This window comes from Mangifera indica, chromosome 1 (assembly GCF_011075055.1).
Source record: "Mangifera indica cultivar Alphonso chromosome 1, CATAS_Mindica_2.1, whole genome shotgun sequence".
NCBI classification, from domain to species: domain Eukaryota; kingdom Viridiplantae; phylum Streptophyta; class Magnoliopsida; order Sapindales; family Anacardiaceae; genus Mangifera; species Mangifera indica.
Window position 1 is genome coordinate 23965171 of NC_058137.1, and position 12847 is coordinate 23978017.

The 12847-nt window shown below is 34.9% G+C and overlaps 2 protein-coding genes across 2 annotated transcripts; one reads left to right on the forward strand and one right to left on the reverse strand.

Annotated features, from left to right (window-relative positions):
- The first annotated feature begins 1512 nt into the window (after positions 1-1512).
- Positions 1513-5044, forward strand: LOC123194738. Its single transcript, XM_044608118.1, has 4 exons — positions 1513-1760; positions 3120-3629; positions 4284-4430; positions 4614-5044. Exons 1-4 carry the CDS (start codon positions 1656-1658, stop codon positions 4704-4706), a joined length of 855 nt encoding a protein of 284 aa, XP_044464053.1. The 5' UTR covers positions 1513-1655; the 3' UTR covers positions 4707-5044.
- A 33-nt stretch (positions 5045-5077) lies between these two features.
- LOC123194703 (wax ester synthase/diacylglycerol acyltransferase 11-like) lies at positions 5078-11559 on the reverse strand. Its single transcript, XM_044608070.1, has 7 exons — positions 11368-11559; positions 10112-10684; positions 7067-7133; positions 6024-6127; positions 5729-5938; positions 5516-5653; positions 5078-5436 (listed from the first exon to the last, which is right to left on the reverse strand). The coding sequence occupies exons 1-7, from the start codon at positions 11539-11541 to the stop codon at positions 5263-5265; spliced, it is 1440 nt and encodes a 479-aa protein (XP_044464005.1). The 5' UTR covers positions 11542-11559; the 3' UTR covers positions 5078-5262.
- Positions 11560-12847: the final 1288 nt, after the last annotated feature.

Here is a 12847-nt window from a genome sequence, read left to right on the forward strand (position 1 = left end):
TCATATTATTTGTAAATATATATTTTTTAAATTACCATATCTTCTCAAATAACAAAATTACCATATCACCCCTTAAAATATTAAATCTGCATTAATGTACTCTTCTTCCCCACGATCATTATTGTCGCCACCAAGGCACAACCGGCTTATCTTGACAATCCACCATCTCTTCCACATCCACCATATTTTCTCTCTTGGTCACACATCTAGTTCATTGTCTTGCTCGCCCTTACGCCCGCCCCCCCATCCCACAAAACAAAAACCATTATTGCCTCCACTAAGCCATCATAGCTATAATATTTGTCTTCTTTTCTCGCTCGAGAATTAATCAAAACTATTATATGATGACTCACTTCGACTTAATCAAATTTGGCATGCGAACGACCCACTCTAGCTCATCATGCTTGCTTTCTTCGTCTACGACTTCTTTCCGCATGCTAATAGTCTACTTTGACTAGTTTGTCAATTTTGGTGTTTATCGACAATATCTTTTTGCGATAATGAAATATTTGTGTGTGGTTATGGTGTACAAATTGTTTATGAAGCTCAAGAAATAGTATTCTGTGATTGTTTGGAGTGGCAACTAAGGCTTCCAAAATGATAGGGAATGAATTATTGGTTCTCAATCATATAAAATAGTCAAATATCATGTTTAAAACATTAAAGTGAGATATGTAAAAAGTTTATTCTTCTATTCTTTAAACATTAGAAGTGAAATTACGATTTTACTCTTATAGTGTTTTTTCTTTTTAAACAAAGTATAATTATGGGCGGAAAACTCTGGTTCATTCTATCAATAGTTGAAATAGTATTTTTTGACCAAACCTAAAGTAGGAAAAATGTAATTCACTATAAACAATTTAAATGTTATTTGTTAAATGAGTAATGTTATGTGTTCTTTTTTTGTACATAATTTAGATATATAAATAATGTCATTATATGATTTGATATTATTTTATTTTTAATTTAAAATTATTCACTCATATAATAACATATTATTTATATATCCAAATTATATATAAAAAAAATATATACACATTTTTATTTTTACTAAGATATAATTCCAATTAACATGCACAATATTCAATCATACAATACACTATTTTTGTCCATTTGCATTTGTTTTTAAACCATGAAAAAAATCATTTAAATCAACCTCTACTCCAAACTTGAAAATAAAATTTTAAAAACAGTAACATAAAAGGGTATTATTTAAATATATATATATATATATATATATATATATATATATAAAATCAATTGTGAAGACAATTCATTTTAACCAATATATTATTTTAAAAAACAAAAAAATATATTCATTAATAAAACCAAAACCTATCAAATTTCGAAATCGTTGAAAATTGGCCAAAAATAAACTAAATTGATAGTAAATGACAAAAAATATAGGTCGGTTCTGATATATGACGTTTATATTTAATTAAATCAAAAAATTAATTAATTTTTATTAATTTTAAATAGCACCTCAGATTATTATATAAATGAATTCTCTCTCCTCTTGATGTCCCAACATTAGAACTCAAATACAACCTTCTCTTTTTCTCTGCTCTGCCTCCTTACATTTTGCTCTTCTCTCTTAATTTTCTGCTTCTATTTCCCTTCTCTTCTTTCACCATTTTGATTTCGCACCCCAGAAAATGTATGCAGAAACTGGCCTTTTCTTCCCTTACATGCACAATTTCTCTCAAGATTTTCAGCAACTTGAGGAATATTGTGAATCAAATAAACCTGATTCTTTTTTGGTACTCTTTCCATGTCTACTCTCTTTTAATTTCAAGTGATCTGCATTTATTTTACTTGTTTTCAACTGGGTTTCACTAGTTTTCTATTTTTGTTTGTAGTTTTATTGTAGTCTCTGTCTCGTTTCTCTGAAAATTGCAAAAAAATCCTGAAAATTGAATACAAATTCCATTTGTATTTTTGTTGATTCTATTATTTTCTTTAATTCTTTGAAATATTATAAATTTCTAATAGTTTGTGGAATATGCTATATGGGTTTTTACAAAGAAGGTAACTTTTTTTAATGACTTTTCTTTGTCCACATTTTCTTGGAAGACAAACAGGGTATAGACAATAATAATCGAAAAAGAAAAAGAAAAGTGAAAATATAATTAGAAATGGTTTCACGGTCACAAGTTCCGTGTTCTTCAAGGATTCTTTCGTTCTGTTGTTACTTTTTATGTGTGGTGTTAGTTGGTTTTTAGCTTTTTACAGCACTTTGAAAAGCAGAATCTTTTGTTTTTGTATTAATTTTAATTTTAATTTCTTTAAGAGACTAAAAGGAGAAAACAGTTTATTTCTGCCTTTATTATTGTTCTAATTTTATTTTATTTATTTATTTTCGTTTTTAAAACTAATTTAGTGAAAGTAGAAGAAATGAAAATTTCCCATGAAAGTTATGGTAGATGTTTACTTTAGGTAAAAGTGAATTTTATCCTCAGTGAGATTAAGTTAATTTACCTTTTTTTTCGGTGGTTTGATTATAATGGAAATTTCTTGTTGATATAGACTTTGTCATGTGGAAATTTTGGGAGAAAAGATTTCAATTTTATTATTATTTTTTATATGATATTTTAGTTTGGTTAAGTTGAAGTGATGCTGTGCTTTTGAAGTTAGAAACAATTGCTTTGGTGGAAATATGAATACTGAAGTAGTAGACTTTCTGTGTTGGGGTCTAAGAAGTTGATAAAATAGATTTACAAAAATTGCCAATTACCTCAGATGATGCTTTTATGCACATTGATGCTGTAAAAAAAATTATGGTAATTGTAGAATTTTTCTCTTGATTTTGTGGATTGAGTGTCTATCATACTTTTGATGTGGGGTATTTCATTCCTAAAATTGTTATTCATCACAGATTTCAGAAGAAAGTAAGATGGTGTCAGGGCATTTGAGATGAGGTTTTTTGTGATTAGTCAATGCAGCATTTGCTTGATCAGTGATTATTAGGAATAGTTGTTTAATTTACATTTTTGGATTCTTAAAGTAATTTCAGCATCTTAATTGTAACTAATGTTGTTGGTGAAGTGTTCTAACCTAGAGCTTTTTTAATTCACATCTTATGCAATAATTGTTGATTTTAATTATTTGTTTTTGTGCAGAGCAACAATGTCCAGACCTCCAGCATATCACACTATGACCTGGGGGGAGAAGGAGATTTATTCAAAGCTCCGGAGCCAATCATTGAAGAACTGCTTGGGGAGCTTGATCCTGTGACATCAGCCATTTCGATGATGATCTCTTGTGGTGAAGATGTTGTCGCTACCCAAGCACTCAAGGCTGCAAATATTGACTCAATTCACCATGAACAGCTTCTGAATGAGGTTTTCTTTGAGTGGGAGAAGGATCATGTGGAAAAGCCAGAAATAGATGCACCACTCTCTGAGGTCCTTGACGTCAAGATTCCTGTTTTGAGGAACCATGAAAGCCAAATTCAGGAAGGCAAGATGCTTCCTGATACACCATTTCAGAAAAGTGTGAGCTCTGGAAGCTTAACCTCAATGGAATGGGTGCATGGAACTATGATGAAACCGAGCTTTCTGGAAATTGCTTGTATGGATTTTGGATCTGTTTATGGCATGCGGAGAGCTTTCAGTGAAGGAGACATAGAGGTCTGACTTATTTTTTCTATGCACTTACACTATAATTTGCTCTGCATGTTTGAGTAGTAGGTTTCCTAAATCACTTGCATTTTTTTTTATTTTCCCTACAATCCTATAAATCTCTTTAGATGAGGTAGATGGGGAATGTCTTTTTGTGAGGCTTACTTTCCAAATAATTAATATCAAGGTTGTTTATGATGGTCGACAGTAATTTTTCTTTAAACATTCTGGTACACTACTGGTGTCTCTGAATAACGAGTAAAGCATTAAGACTTTAGTAATTTCAAGCCTCTGACATGAATTACTTGAAAGCCACCAATACAGAGAGAGTATATATGCTAAATAGGTTCTGTAGTCCAGAGAAGTGGTTTATCCACGTGTTTTAGAAAGATGGAAACCATTCTCCTGATAGAGTTGGCTTAAATACTTACCCTTTATAAATTCTTGACCGCTTATAGAAAACATTCACTCCTTAATTAAGGGCCTAGCTGTGGGAAATGCTGCTCATTTCTTAGTATCGTCATTTACTCCTGGCACATCCGTGTGGCATGACCTGCTGAGTATTGGCTTTGCATAGTAGCCTGTGGACTGAGAAATGTTTAGACCTTTCTGGCCATTTCCACAGGATGGGGCTGGGTCATTGATACTGAGTTTTTATGACAGACTCTTGGTAATGGCAATATGAGCTTCATCCACTCTCCTCATGAACGGCCTATGGTGATCACCAACTTCCCTACTGAGGACCGCAGGGAAAAGCTTTCCAGATACAGAAATAAAAAGACAAAGAGAAACTTTGGCAGAAAAATAAAGGTAAGACTTACAAGTAATACTTATATTTTTGCCTTTTTTTTGTATATCATTGTTGTCATTTTTGCTGTACTTACAAAAACAAACTACAAACTCACACAACTTACCTACAAAAATTTGTGTTGCTTGTGGCAATGGTGCTCTATGGAATACTCCTTACTAAAACTTATATGTTGCTTTTTTCAGTATGCATGCAGAAAGGCTCTTGCTGACAGCCAACCAAGGATTCGTGGACGCTTTGCAAAGACTGAAGAACCAGAGATGTCGAGGAGGCAATGACTCGGACCTAATTCAGTAAGAAGAAGAAGAAGAAGAGGAGGAGGAGGAGGAGGAAGAACGGGAATGAAATAGCTGGGTCTGATGAAGTATCATGCAAAGAATGTGCAATAGTGAAGCCTGGCAAAGAGAATTCGTAGAAAGCCGAAGGAGGTAATGCTAAATAAACAAGACCCCCCCTCCGCTCTTGCGGAGGTAGGCAATCTTTTATTTTCTATAATAACCTACCAAGTAAACAGAACGGCGGGCAAGTAGGATTGTATATAAAGCTTGTTGAATAAGACGAAGCCGAGAAGTGTACTTGTTCATCTTATGTTTAATGAAAAGCAAATCCTTCTACAGATGCTTGTTTCAATCCTTCCATATAAAAGCACTTGAGTGAAGTACATGAATGCAACACAATTTGTAAAACAAATCTTCCTGAATTTGTTACAGCATTTTTCTAAATTTCCTCTGATATCCAATTATATTCAAGCCTTTTTTGGTTGCTCTGTTTTCCAGATGTGATTACGGATAACCAAACATCACAATTTTAAAGTTAACAAATACATATATATGATTAGACAAGATCACTGAGATTTGTTCTTCCTGCATCTAGAGCAGCCTTCTTTATGATTTGGAGAGATTCATCAACATCCTCGCAAATCTGGTGAGGATGAGGAATCACATCTGGATCAGCAGCTATAACAACAGACATCTTATTCACATAGCTCTGGAAATGGATTGTCAATGCCTGCAAAACCAACAACATATCATTCATGGTGACAGATTGGTTGATGTCTCTATATGAAATGACGAGGCTCGACTCTTACCTGTGGATGCCCATAAACAGATGGAGCAATATAAGCAATAGGATGGCCATAAAAACTAATTTCTTCAGAAGGGCCAACCACATTTGAGAAAGCCATTGTTGTGTTTGAAAGAACTCTCACTGCTGTAGCAGCACCTACCTGTTTTGTAATTCGGAACAATTTCAGTTAATTCTTATTAAAGAAAATGAGATGTTTGAATTCATATATAAATACCTTACAACCAAATGCCTTGAGTACAAACTTGGCAACTGAATACGTGCATAAAGCTTCAAGAGAAAGCTTCTTTCTATCCATGGTGGCTTTAGCTCCATGGACATAATTCAATGGGTCATTTTGCAAGCCTATTTTGAAGGGAAGAAGAACATATCCGATCTTATTTCCCCACCTGCACTTGGATCCCTTCTCCATCATTTCAGCTAAAGCCTGTTTTAGAAAATATTAACAAAAACTTCATCTTTATTCCTAATTATTAGTATTAATTGAATAGTAAAGAGAGATAAATTTTCACCTGGATCCCTGTAGTTGGTCTGAGGTTGACGAGAGCAGATGCCCTGAGGCGGATGTTTCTTGGATGATTACTTGACTTCTGTCCTCCATCTTGATCAGTTTTAGCTGAAACTCCATAGACATGCTATTATCAAAATAAAAAGGCCAAAGGAGTGTTTCCCACCCAAGGTATAGTGAAAGGACAAATTTCCACCCATTAATTTTTTAAAATCTAAATACCCACCTATCTACTAAAATTTACTATTAGGGTTAATTGTAATTTAGCTAAAATATTAAAAAACTAAAAAATTATTACATTTCATTTCTTAAGTTTAAAAATCTAACAATTTTTCTTCACCTAAAATTTGAAAAGTTGTATTTTCCCCTTTTAAGATTTGATTTTTTTCAATAACCACTTTTCAGCAACCATTCTAAGAAGGCCATTGGTCAACCAGGCCATTGGTCAACTTTCTCACCCCTACCTCCCCAATGGTTTTCCAACATGGAAGCCACCAAAAATTTGGTCAAAATGGTCAGACGATGTTACATATATCTGTGAGTTGTCTAGCCACTTCAACGTTAATTGAATGATGAAGCACATGTTTGTGCATCATCCAGACAATGCATAGATCCGTGTGACGTTACACAAATTTGTGCGATGTTGTCTAAGCATTTTGGTTAGATTTTTGGTTGTCTTCATGCTGGGAAACCACTAGGGAGGGGGTTGGTGGGAAGGTTGATTGATGACCTTCTTAAAGTGGTCGTTGAAAAGTGGTTATTGAAAATAATCAAATCTTAAGGGAAAAAATATAATTTTTCAAACTTTGGGTGGAGGAAAATTGTTAGTTTTTAAATTTGAGGGATGAAATGTGATAATTTTTTAAATATTTTAGCTAAATAACAATTTTATCTTTAACTCTAATAATGAATTTTAACAGATGGATAAGTATTTGAGTTTTTAAAGTTAATAAATAAAAATTTGTCATTCCATTAAATCTTGGATGGAAAATATTCCCTTGGTAAAAAAAAAAAAAAAAAAAAGAGGATTTTAAGGGAAGAGAACTCAGTCAATTCGATCGAGGTACCGCGAGAGGGCAGCTTGAGTCACTCCCAATAGAACATCGTTGACGGTCTGACAATTAACAACAACCCATTAATTCATGATGCAAAAACAAGAAGAGGAAATTAAGTATAGAAATTATGAAAAACCAAATGAGAATAATTTTTGTAAAATGCTGCTCTCTCTTTGTTCAATACCGTGGACTTGAAAGGTAAAAACTGCACTTCCGTTTCAACATTCTTACGCCGGTCGATTTGGGTCAGTAAAGTTTTGATGAGGACCAAATTAAGTTTAATTCGAATTAATAATATTAAATTTTAATTTTGTTTAATATTATTAAAAGATTACTAATAAAATAAATAATATTATCAATGAGATAAATGACAACATAAAAGAGGTAAATAATTTAAAAAAACAAATAAGAACATAGATTTAAGGCCAAACGACTATTTCCCACCCAAGGTATGCTGTAATGACAAGTTTTCCCCCTTTAACTATGGAAATACCAAACACCCACCCATGGCCAGTTAAATTTAACAGAACCCTAACGCCTGAAAATTTTATCTCCTTTTGCCCCCCTAAAGTTTGAAAACAAAAATTTCCCCCCAGCCTAAGTTTAAGAAAATGGCAGTTTCACCCTAGGGTTTGGTTTTGAAATCTCCGGCGACCTCTCCGGCTCCGTTGTTGACGGCTTCTCCCTCTCGAAGAATCCTCTCCTTCCGGTGATCGGTTTCCTCCCATTTGGAGGCCCGATCGTCGCCGGAAAAGCGGTGGGAGACGAAGAACTTCGTCGGGGAAGACGAAGTTCTTCGTCTTCCCAGACGAAGACGACGGCTTCGTCTTCGTCTGGGAAGACGAAGAACTTCGTCTTCCCCGACGAAGTTCTTCGTCTCCCACCGCTTTTCCGGCGACGATCGGGCCTCCAAATGGGAGGAAACCGATCACCGGAAGGAGAGGATTCTTCGGGAGGGAGAAGCCGTCGGCAACGGAGCCGGAGAGGTCGCCGGAGATTTCAAAACCAAACCCTAGGGTGAAACTGCCATTTTCTTAAACTTAGGCTGGGGGGAAATTTTTGTTTTCAAACTTTAGGGGGGCAAAAGGAAATTATATTTTAGTTTATTTTTTAATATTATAGAGAAAATGACAATTTTACCCTTAACCCCGTTACTTTTAACTGGCCATGGGTGGGTGTTTGGTATTTCCATAGTTAAAGGGGGGAAACTTGTCATTACAGCATACCTTGGGTGGGAAATAGTCGTTTGGCCTAGATTTAAACCCAAAGCTTCGCTTGAATCCATCTTGAGATAAGGTAGCTTTGGGTTGTTCAAACCCGAAGCCCAAGAACAGTTTTGGGTTTGCAGTGGCTAAGATTTTGTTCATTTGCTCTTCGTCCTATTTTCATTTTCCATGAAGAAGGCTGTTGGAGTGAAGACTTGGTGGAGCATTTTTTATTAACGGGTGGAGAAGAAGGCGAATTTTTAACCAACAATGTTGTAATGGCAATGTGCAATGAGAGACCGATTGATCAAAGCTTCAGTGTTGTTGAATAATGGATTTTGGGTCTAATTTAGATCTGAATGTCTGTATGAAACCTAAAACCTTCAGTTAAACGAAACTTCAATGCAATAAATAAAACCTAAATTAACCTCCTCAATGTCTAAACCCAAAATATATTCCCGCCTTGAGAGGGCTACAAATAACATGCTCCCTTTAATGGGGTATTCTATGACATCATAAAAACATTATATTCATGCATTAAAATATATTTATTATATAATACTCGAAAATAGAGATGACAAATGAATCCGTCCCACCCATAGCTCGACTGGACATGACAATTTTGAAACAGCTCACTTTGGCTTAGCACAAGAAAAAGCAGGCCTTACCTCAAGCTATAAGGTACGACTTGTGAGTTTGCTTAATAGAGTTGAACTATTTTTATATTTTATTAATTTTTTGGATGAATTTGTTATAAACAGTCCAACAGATATTGTCCGTTTTGGGCTTCAAACCCTCATGGCTTTTAAACGCGTCTATTAAGTTAAGGGTTTTTAGCATCTGCCTATATACAAACTCAATAGACAAAACGAGAGCGATGTGAGACTTCAGGTCACAACACAACCCCCCCTCCCCCCCCCCCCCAATTGCTATCGTGCTGATAACGTATTATAAACAACTCAACAGATATTGTCCACTTTGGGTTTCAGGCCCTCACGACTTTATTACGCATTTATTGAGTTAAGGCTTCTGACCCCTACCTATATACAAGCTTAATAGACAGAATGAGAGCGATGTGGGACTTCAGGTCACAACACATCCCCCCTTCGCTATCGTACTGATAACGTATTATAAATATAAGATAAACAAATTGCAAGATGAGTTAATTGAAGAATAGAAAGATAATTTTTTAACTCAAGGCTGCAAAATAAGAAGAAGAAAGTAAGAGTGAAGAAACAGAAGGCAAGAAGCAAGAAGATTGTGAAAATGTTACAGTCGAATGAAGAAGGGAAATGTCCTTTATATAGCCAATTTCCTGCTGGCCTCTAGACCATTATTGCATTTACACCAAAATTTTCTAAATTGGCTACTAAGCTTCATTTTTCCTTATTATGCATTTCAAATTTGTCAAAATTTTTGCAATAATATAATGGAATCCACCAATATGATCAGCAGATATGTATTGTTCTCTTTGGGCTTCAGGCTCTACACGGCTTTCTACGCGTATTGAGTTAAGAGTCTAGTCTCTGCCTATATACAAGCTCAGTAGACAGAACGAGAGTGATGTGAGACTTCAGGTCACAACAAAATTGACCAATTTAATACGATTTTTTACACTAACCCATGGGTGATGGCCTACAAACCCTAAGCCATGCCCAAGTTTGACATTTTGTCAAGTTGGTCTGACGTGAAAGCCCATCAAATGATGGGCCTTGATATAACCTGACACATGGGCCTGGTGGTCTACACCGGCATTGGCCCAGTCCACTCTCACATCCACCAGGAAATAAAATTTCATCCATTAATGGTTTTAAAGGGAATAGTAAGCATACCATGTTCATTGCATTCTTGACAAGCTTAATGTCCTCCAAATCCAATGTTCTGTGAACAAACCGCTTGGGAGCGTGCTCATTTCCAGGGCCATCACCTTTCAGAGGAGTTTTTGTATCTTTCAAAAACAAAGTTGTTGCCGAAAACATAATCAAATCCACAACACTATTCCATATCAACATTATCCCTGACCATATTGCCAAAAACACCCACCAAACCCCCTTCGCACGGCCACCTGGGCCTTCATTTTTCTGCACCGGAACACTCGGCAACGCTTCAGGGTCCCTAGTTTTTCTGGTGCATGCAAGCAGAAGAGAAATGAGAGACGCCCCATCTCCGATCGAGTGGTGAATCCGGAGAACTCCAACGGCTTCTGCCTCCGAAGTTTTGACATTGAGGAGGTGAAGTTCCCATAAGGGCTTTGAGAGATCCAGAGGCTGTGTTGTCATATGGGAGATGTAGTCTTCAACAAAATTTTTAGGATTTTCCAACTCTGCATCTAAATCTGGAATAATCACATGGTTGTCAACATTTACTGTTGTTCGAGCCCACCTCATCTTCCTTCCTTGTGTTACCTTTTTCATTTTAACCAAACAAATTTACGTCGATCGATTCAATGTTACGTAAATGATAACATTCCCGATAAAAGATAAAAACAAAAATAAGGGCAAAAACAAGAATAATTAAAATTATTATAGTAAAGAATAGACCAAAATAGAGATAAATATATTTTGACTTATTTTTTTCTCGTTCATGCTCTTTCAATTCGTTTTCTCTTTTATATATTCTTTGAACTTTTATATTAAATTAGCTTTAAAAAATTTAAATTATTATAAATATCTTAATACATAATAACTATTTGATTATTTTTTAATTAGGATGAGAAGAGAAAAATATAGAGAATTTTCCTTTCAAAGATATGATAGAAAAGGGAGGAGAAAATTTTCATGCAAGGAAAGAATAAGAATTCTCTATCATCTTTATATTGAGACTAGACAAAAATAAAAATAAAAATTTCTTATAAAAACAAGGAAGAGGATTAAGGTATTTAAACCCTGTTCCTTCTGTTGTTATGTTTGTACTCAGGAGATGAAGGGGTTATAATAAATATGAAAATCTATAGAGAGTCCTACTATCAGTTAAAATAGGGTTATGATGTAATATCGGAGGCTCATTCATGGCCTTTTTTAAGCATTAAATATATAATTTAAAAGTCAAACATATTATAAAATATATGAAATTCAAGAAGAAAACTCACCAGCTTGCTGGAGAAACGAGGGTGATTGATCAAAGTCTTCAATCCTTGTTTGATAACAACTGGATCTAGTCTAGTTCTGGTCCCAATAATCGCGACAATATAGCAGTTGAAGCTGGGCGAATGAAATAACTGAGCTGCAGGACTCAAAGGTTCTTCATACTTGGCGTTCGCCATTGATAGGTATGTTCTCTCCTTTTCTTCTTCAACCTCTCTCTGTTTGCCCTCTCTTTCCGTTGTGGCCTAGTTATAAGCTTTTCATTCATGTATGCCTGTAGATGAGCTGGGATTGTGAGACTCCATGGAATTAAATTGTCAGAGGAAGATATTATAATTATATTTATTGATTATTAATTATACCCTGCAGAGATTTGGTGGGGATGGCTACAGTTGTCAAATTTGAAGAGGGCCTAAAAAGATAGTTGAAAATAAGATATTAGGCCATCGACTATGTCCATCCAAATTTTAAGTTATTTTCAAACCTACACTTACGAGAGATCAAAACCCTAACTTTCACTTATGACCAAATTATCATCTAAAATTTTAGTTAGAGACAGGGGTAAAATCATTATTTTATCTATAAACTTTAAAAATTTAAAATTTTATCATTTCCCCTCCAAGTTTTAAAATTAACACCTCAACCCATCTTCAAAGTTTAAAAAATTTAGATTTCACCTATAGGGTTTGCTTCCTTCTTTGACCACCATCGATAGTTGACATCTCCCATCTTTGACTACAAAAGATAACGAAGGACGACCTTTTGTCACCCAGATCTAAACGACGAAGCGTCATCTAGGTCTAGAAGAATAGATGAAAGACAACGTTTCATCGTCCTTCTTCGTTGCATCTGGACGACTTCGTCATCTGGGTGGTGCAACAAAGAGAGATCTCTTCATTGTACGGTGCGATGAAGAGATCTCCATCTCCTCGTCGCATCATGTGACGAAGAGATCTTTGTCTCTTCGTTGCACCATGAGACACAGAGATGAAGATCTCTTCATTGCACAGTGCGATGCAGAGATGAAGATCTCTTTATTGCACCACTACCGTCACACTAGGAGAAGAGGGGGTCAGAGACGACATCGGAAGATAAAGTTGAAGAATGAAGGTGAAACTGCTATTTTTAAAAGTTATGAAAACCCTAGGTTTGGGGGTGAAAATATTATTTTTTAAAATTTGAAAACTTTAGGTAAAGGTGAAATATTAGTTTCTAAACCTGGGGAGCAAGGAGTAATAAACTTTATAACTTTTTAATATAAACAATAAAATAACTATTTTACCCTTCTATTTAAAAGAAAAAATTAACAAAAGTCTGGCTATGAGTGGGAGTTGGAGTTTTCTTTCTCCTGTGGATGTAAGTTTGAGAATAGACTAAAAAAATAGTTCTTTTCCATATTATAATATGTAGGGTAAAACACTATGTTCACCTAAGTTTTAGCATAATCTCAAAAACATCTCAAACAGTTAAAAAACCTAAATACAT

Excerpts from the sequence above, each read along its gene's own strand:
- LOC123194738 (XM_044608118.1), top strand. The coding sequence starts at position 1,656 with ATGTATGCAGAAACTGGCCTTTTCTTCCCTTACATGCACAATTTCTCT. Across the intron at positions 1,761-3,119 it reads ATAAACCTGATTCTTTTTTG|AGCAACAATGTCCAGACCTC; the intron begins GTACTCTTTCCA and ends GTTTTTGTGCAG. Across the intron at positions 3,630-4,283 it reads TCAGTGAAGGAGACATAGAG|ACTCTTGGTAATGGCAATAT; the intron begins GTCTGACTTATT and ends TTTTTATGACAG.
- LOC123194703 (XM_044608070.1), bottom strand. The coding sequence starts at position 11,541 with ATGGCGAACGCCAAGTATGAAGAACCTTTGAGTCCTGCAGCTCAGTTA. Across the intron at positions 5,939-6,023 it reads GACCAACTACAGGGATCCAG|GCTTTAGCTGAAATGATGGA; the intron begins GTGAAAATTTAT and ends TTTCTAAAACAG. Across the intron at positions 5,437-5,515 it reads CTGTTTATGGGCATCCACAG|GCATTGACAATCCATTTCCA; the intron begins GTAAGAGTCGAG and ends TTGGTTTTGCAG.